General features: G+C 46.5%; 1 protein-coding gene across 1 annotated transcript in view; it reads right to left on the reverse strand.

Moving 5' to 3' along the window:
• Positions 1–1643: 1643 nt before the first annotated feature.
• The window catches only part of T265_06432 (hypothetical protein), a gene marked incomplete at both ends in the record, with an annotated part of 10756 nt that continues 4659 nt past the window's right edge, over positions 1644–7740 (reverse strand). The window contains 2 exons of the mRNA XM_009171690.1: positions 1644–1944; positions 3980–4882. Coding sequence (XP_009169954.1) covers positions 1702–1944; positions 3980–4876 — 1140 coding nt within the window. The remainder of the gene's footprint in view (positions 1945–3979; positions 4883–7740) is intronic.

Raw genomic sequence — 7740 nt, forward strand, 5'->3', positions numbered from 1 at the left:
AAGTCCGGTCGATACCTGCCGCCTCCCTGGATGGGGACCCCGGGACCCAAGTCACTAATGGTTAATGACACTGGCAGAAATGACCCAATCGTGCAGTCAGCGGCGCTCGTGCATCAGAGCTATCTCTTTCGATTCGTATCTACCCAAATCCCGGATTAACTTGACATGCCATCGCTTCCAAGGGTTTGCTGTATACCCCCACTTCCTGGTGACGGGAATCACAGCAGCAGGAACCAATGTGTCTATGGTACGCGGTCTATAACTGATAAATTGATTGATTAACAGTAGCGCAGCAGTGAACAGGTATGTCCGCTTACTAAGAGCCATCAGTACCTCATGCCGTTAGCTCTGAAGCATGCAGCAACCGATTCTACATTATTAGGAATACTAATAATCCAGTGAGCTACTACGGCTAGATGTGAAAAGATGAGATTTTGAAGTTGTTCGACGGTTAATTAATGCGGTGATTCTTTTGCCGTGTAGACGTAATCGCTCATTCAGTGGTGGCTCGCCTATTGGAGGAATATCCACAAGACCGGTCGAATTTCATTCTCTTCACTTCTACGGAAACCACAACGTATCCCCACTCCGGTCTTTGGGTAGTCAAACAACTAAGGGTAAGTTTCCAAGCAGGGTAATCGGATCAGTTTCTTTCGTCCTCGAACAGTTTCTGAACTCTATCGACCCTATTTCGGCCGTCTGAACTCCTGACACAAGCTGCCTCAGTGGACTGAGGGCGGAAATCCGGACACCTCGAAGGCTCTAGACCGACACCACAGCGTCGTAACTCCGCTCAAGGCGGTCCGTCAGTGTTTACCGACAGCATTTTCAGATTTCCCTTTAGTTGCTGCAGGCCCGTAGTGACTGTATGGCTACTCAACAGATACTGTCTTAAAAGTGAGGATCAGGCCGTTTTTTGTCTAGTCATCCCGTGCACTGCAGAGTATTACCGCAGCCCTCAGCTGCGAACCCAGCAGAGTTTGAAGCACAGACTGGTCGGTCGTATATCGGGTGACAGACCTTACTGGGCTGGAATTGAGAGCAAGAAGTCTGATCCAGGTTAGCTCAGCTACGAAATGTGCTGACCTGTCATCCCGTTCGAATGGTGTGCATGATTGAAATAAAATGGTGAAGAGGCATCCAGAGGGTCACAAGTACTCTCGCACGTGAGCGATAGCATCTAACCCAACTGCTGTAGCACTAACTCACCCACGCAGACCAATGAATATTGAAAACGACAACCTCACATGGAGTGAACCAGAACAGAATAACTGTACCATAAATCTGGTCGAAATACAGGCGATCGGTCGCAACACTGACAGCCAGAAACTCTTGGCCGATCCTTAGATTGGTTTAGCCTATTGATTGGCGTTCTTTTTGTCTTATAACTCAACCAAACTACTAAATTAGTCACTTGGTCTGGCGAAGACTTGTCGTTGGCCAGTAGCGAACTCACTGATTCTTATCTAATTGACTTTATTTCACATGTCGTTCAGCAGAGAATGAACGCTGCAGCTGAAACTAATGCAACATTGAGCCACGACTGACTGAGTGGTTAGTGAGTGGAGGTTCGAAAGATCACTCATCTCCGAGATCCCCAAACGGAAGACCTTCCAATTAGGTGACAAAAGTCACAGGTGATTAGGTTGTCCACATTTCTACACTGCTCCTGATACGTATATACAAAATGCAGGTTAAAAACTAATTCTGCTCTGAGGATTGAGAATCTAGTTTGGGTTTCAAAAATACCCGATCCAGAACCAAGCATTTGGTAGATTTAACCAACTGAACAGATGGTTGTGATAGTCGCGCGGAAGAAGGAGGACCCAGAGGAGTGCGTAGTTCAGCCAACACAGAGCCATCCTCTTCTCGTGCGCGAGGCTCGATAAAGACCATGGTACCGAGGACATCCTCGTATCGGCCTTCAAAAACTGCTGGGCCAATCTGAAGCGAATAATAATGATAGTTAAACACATAATATACGAAAGGATGGAAGCTTACATAGTTTCCAATAAGTCAGTCTACAAGCAATAGCCACAAATGCATGGCACGGCACAGCTGATGAAGTAGAATACCAGAAGCACTGTCATTGTGATATTACGTCTGGACAGTTTATTCAAACAAAATCGTCATAGCGCCACTCAAGAGACCAGAGACCATCATCATCACCGTGAAAAACAACATCAGTGTGCCGCATTGATACTTCGCTGCCGTACAACCATAAATTATTTGATAGCGTTATTGTGAAGAAACGAATAAAACTGGATCGGGATGGAACTTAGCGCTAGTCTACCATAATTATTCCGGGGTGCTTACAAATCCAAACACGCACCCAAGAAATCTGTATAGAAATTGTCGAAAAGAACGCCATTGACATCGATTAGCAGCTATATCTCGAAGCGCCTCCAATCGGGCGCAGTGGGGATCACGTGGTCCCCACACTAGAATGCGAGTAGCACCGAAAGTTTCGTAATCTATTTTATACAACTTTGACAGGTCAACGATTGGCCACCGCTTTGGTTGCGTCACTCTGAATTAGGCACGGAAAATGGCACTCTCTTCGCCAAATACTGGTTCGAAACACACAATACATGACCTAACCATTTGGTCTTGGGAACTCTTTGATCGCAGCTCCGCTACACAACCAAAAACTCACATCCAAATCGCCTCGTTGTCGATTTGTAAACGTTTCGTCACCATTCCAGGAGATCCACCTAACAGCGCATTGAAGATGACTCCTCGAGTGGTGAAGAAACGCCTGCAAATCAATTACAAGCTCGGCGAACAGATCAACAGCACCCGAGCTACCAATATTCAAACACATGACTCATCATACCTAACTGACGGGTCTACAAGGAGAGAGGAAGTACTGGGGTCAGGGAAGGAGGAAGAGAAAGCATGTGAAAACGGAAGAGAGACGTCAGCAGTAGCGTGTTTTCGCTTACCCACCCTGCTGTATGCAGCAAGTAAGGCGACTCCGCTGATGGTGCCACGTGGCAACCGATGTGGCATAAGTTTATTTGTATAAGTGTAATTCATTGTTGTCCCTACGCCGGGATACCGTCAGGGCGCCCACAATTAGGAGGGAGGACGGTTAGGGTCCTCAACCAAAGCCTTTGGCTCAAAAGTCTGACCGCAAGGCAGCGGTGATTGGCGGGAAATGTGGATGCATTACCATTTTTACGGGACAAGTCGGCACATACGTTCTAGACCCCAACCTTGAGTGCCAGGAGACTGCGTTCATCAGACCTCCAACCATTGGTGGACCTGGCATTAGGCTCTGCAAGCGTCTCAAGGACACCCTCAATATAGCTCAATGGGTCGCAAATGCACGCGAACAGTCCCATCACGTTGGAGTCCAGTTTCTTCGTGTCGGAAACCACTGATCAACTTCACCTGGAGATACATTGAGTCAATATAGCTGGGTCGCAAATGCACGCGAACAGTCCCATCACGTTGGAGTCCAGTTTCTTCGTGTCGGAAACCACTGATCAACTTCACCTGGAGATACATTGAGCGTTAGTCGGACTGCATGGTGTCTGTCCAATTTGACATGCTCGGTTGCATTTAAACTTTGGCTTTTCCGTTCAAAAATGCTTGGTCTTCATATATTGCTTTCCCTGGGGTGAACAGTAGTCGTGTACCCAAAAGATGTCATAGTCCAGCGGTCCGAACTTCTTCCAACAGGTTACTGGGGGCACAACCTGTTGTGAGAGGCCAGCTCGTTTGATTGAAAGCCTCCTACTTATTCAAATCTGTGAAACTGAACTCATAGGTTAGAGGCAAATGTGGTTTGATATCGGAGTAAACGAAACTACAACAACCACCCAGGAGATTACCAGCACTAACCTAGAACGTCTGCAATATTCAGCAAACGAGCTTCCATTAACTGTGGTGTAATTGTCTGTCAAGAGACAATTGAAAAAGTATATTAGAAACAACAACTTGGGGACGGAAACTAATGCACGGCAAAACTCACCTGTACCAATGGGTTCGCACTGTCCAGGTCTGCAAATGTTACTGGATTGTTGGGAGTCAGAATATCGGCCTCCACAACACCGTGACAATCGGCAAACACTATCTCCTCATCAACCAATTCCCATTCATCATCCCCAGCACCAATAGTCGGATGTGAAGTTGACTCAGACTTCGGCTCTGTAGGTATAGGAGACCCTTCCATTGCGGATGTCTTGGAAACTTGTGTCGAACCAATGTGGGATGGTAATTGTTCAGATTGTGGAATACGGTCTCTGGGTGGAGGGTTACCCTTCGTTTCGGGATACATACACACCAAGGCACCACTAAGATGGTGAGACAATAGATTGGGAGGTCCATTCATCAGGATTGATATCATAGTCCCGCATGCTGTTATCCAACATCCACCATCGGCCCATGAATCCGCAGTCGAGCAACCGATCTTCGACAATATTGGATAAACGTTGGAAGCCGCGCTCATTCGGCCGATCGAAGAGCAACAGACGAACAAGGCTAGTGAACGGTCCACCCCCGTTAGCAGGGAAACTATACTTGCATGACTCGGAATAAAGTTGAGACGACTCTGTCCTATCGTCACGCCACACAACGGCCACCAAGCCCAAATTGCTAACTCGCAGGAGTTCGCGGGACCAAAGATCAAGGCGGCGATGAACATGCTCTGCACTATGGGGATTTCGCAACAATGTGGGGACTTCCCAAACGTCCACACAGGAATGGATAAGAGCTCGGAAGTAGTCATCTTGCGAAGGACATAAATATGCTGTGGTGCCCAGTCCCGCCAAACCCAGACACCACGCCGTTGAACGCCCAGGGTTTTGACGAATGCTTTGAACCGTGTCTCGTCCAGCTGCCATATAGTCGTTGCCAACCAGTTTTGCATAGCTAACTGTGAGGGCGAAAAGATAGAAACTAGTAACCAACAGAACTAACACAATGAGAAAGAATGGTAAGTGTTTCCGGCAAACACACTCATTTGCAAATCAAGTTGGTTGACAAGAAAAACTCGACTGAATCTCTCATATATGATATTCTTCAACTACCACACTCCTTCGGCTAATGAAAAGCACTCCGTCGCCACAAGCAAAGACAAGCAGCGATCAGGGCGCGAATTAAATAGATCTGCATCTTTATCTAAGGGTGACAGCAATGCTTGCGGTTTTGTGCAGGAGACAACAAAACACTGACATCATGAACATCTACTAATTGGGCTCTAAGGGTGGTATCAACATCACCAGACACAGTAACATCAGTGTTGACACTGATGCCTTGCTGTAGTGCAACAACAAGGTTTACCTAATTATATTTAAAGCCTTAGGAAGAAAACAAAATAGTTGGTGGTGGGAGGCACTTGGTGGTGGCCTATCGCAAGCATTCTGAAGTGCCTATATTTCCAAACGCTCAGTCAGCCAATCTGGAAAGAAACTGACAACACGAACACTAATGACACCGATCATTCACCATTTCTTGCGATGTCCTAGAGAAGGGTCATTGGGACCCCATTCTAGAAGGCGTACCGCATCATCATCATTATCAGCTGTAATAAACGCGTACCCGTCGTATACTGGTTGTAGCTGCCGCAGTTTCGTTCAACGATGATTTGGGGGTAGATAGCTGTGCACTGCAGGCGGGAGAAAATAAATTGGTGCATAAATCCAGCACTGTCAGTTGGCTGTCAGTTGGGGGGAGTGGGAAGGGAGCTATGCATTGGGGGCAATAGCTTGGATGGATGAGTGCCATTGAGGGCGCGTACCGCACCTCGGCCTAATTGTTATTGTTGATAAAAATGATGGACAAACGGTTCAAGATGAATACAGACATGTCACACCTATGAAATACCAGTCTCTAATTTGCAGTTCGTTATCATACCATGCAAACAACTTGACCAGCCGTCCACTACCATTGGTGGGTTGAGCAGCTATGCCCGTCAAAAACGCATCTTGAGAAGAAAAAAAGCGACAGGAAGAACATCACCGATATTTATCAGCCGCTATTTCATGCAATGTTTTCAGCCAAGCAAAGGAGTTACTAAGACCCCATTCTGGAAGGTGGACAACATCAACACCCAAGCTCTTCGTCATCTCTCTCGCACCCTTCTAGCAAGTCATGCGTTGTCCAACTCGAAGTTTGTCATTCTGAATGAAGCAGGGAACAACGCCAGTCTTTGTAAATGGTGTTTCGGCATGTGTAGCACACCACCGAGCCACCGTAGTTGGTGGTGCGGGATGTGTTTCGCTTTTGAAATACACGTTACACAAACAAATACCCGTTTTCTAACTACATCGTTACAAATTCGTTGACGCCATCCGACACCAACAACGCTTCTGAGTCATCAGCGATCAAAAACCTGAAGAGGCTCGCAGGGACCCGCAACCATACAATAATACAGCCCTTACTGTAGTATGGTATACACGGCCTTCAAGACCCAGTGATAAGCCTCCTTGACGCCACAAGAGACGCCAATTAGTAAATGTGATTCCGGTCTTTTAGATTCGTGTACTGACTTCATTAGGCACATTTCCGCAAGAGCTTATACAGCTACCAAGGTATGTAAAAAATTTTCCACAACCTCCGGTGCTTCTCCTTGAAATGTAAGAGGTATGTTGCACGTTCTCAAGCGTGACTTCATGCCTTGAAAGTGAAAAGCGCGTGCCAAAAGAAGGTAGTCAGTCTATTCAACAAGGCTTGTGTTTCGCCTTCGTTTTCAAAGATGAGGGCGATATCGTCTGCGTGCTCCAAGTCGACAAGATTCTCACCAGAAACGATTCGAACACCGGTGCTTTGAAGACCTTCCGCTGTTGGTCTCATTATTTCACCGACGAGGAAGTTAAACAGTGTGGGGAGAGAGATAAGCTTTTAAACAGCCCATCATATACTCTCAAAGGTATCTGGATACAGGAACTGGATTACGTTTATACTTCCGTGGCATACCCCGTTGAGCAAATGTGGTTCGCTAGGTATGACCCGATGACGTCAGTGCTCAATACCCAGTGAACCAATGGAAACGCAGTCAGGCACTACTCTAGAGTCAAGCAGATGTAAACCCAAAAGTGTACAGTCACTAAATGCTTCTCGAAGATAGAAATTGGAGAAGACAAGCGGTTTACACAATATTATGAAAAAATACTAAAACATTAAGACACTCAATGCGAATGCATTGTTTGTAGTGCTTTCAATAAGGTTATTCATCACCCGGAAACCCGGTACTGATGACAGGAATGAAGTTGGCCACAGCTTACCAATTTTGTTGTTGACGTTCAATACAACGGCTTTAAACCAATGAACAATTGAAGGCATTCCTCATTCATACCGGGAACAGTGGACAGGAATGAAACGAAAATCAAGCCAAACTTATCACTTCTGAAGAAGTGCTTCGGACATGTAGATTCTCTGAAAAGTAGACACCTGGATAGATAAATCGGTTGTAAAGCAGCAGAAACAGGAGCAACAGCGGTAGGGAAAGCATCAACATCAACCATAATGCATTTGAAAGCCTTAGAGTGGAGAAAAGAATTAAACTGGATCAGGAAGGAAATGGCCACCAGCCGGCGCTCATCTAGAGCTCACAGGTGAAGTAAAACCCCAGACAACTGGGAGAATCGGTGATAGTGCCCATTTTCAAAAAAGGGGCGCGTAGTGAGTGTGGTAACCACAGGGTATCAGCTTGACCCCGGTTGTAACGAGACTGTTGGCGTCAGTTGTGCTTCGTCGCCTTACGGTGGCTCGTGAGACACTGACTCGAGAGCA

This window comes from Opisthorchis viverrini, assembly GCF_000715545.1.
Source record: "Opisthorchis viverrini unplaced genomic scaffold opera_v5_132, whole genome shotgun sequence".
Classification (NCBI taxonomy): Eukaryota; Metazoa; Platyhelminthes; class Trematoda; order Opisthorchiida; family Opisthorchiidae; genus Opisthorchis; species Opisthorchis viverrini.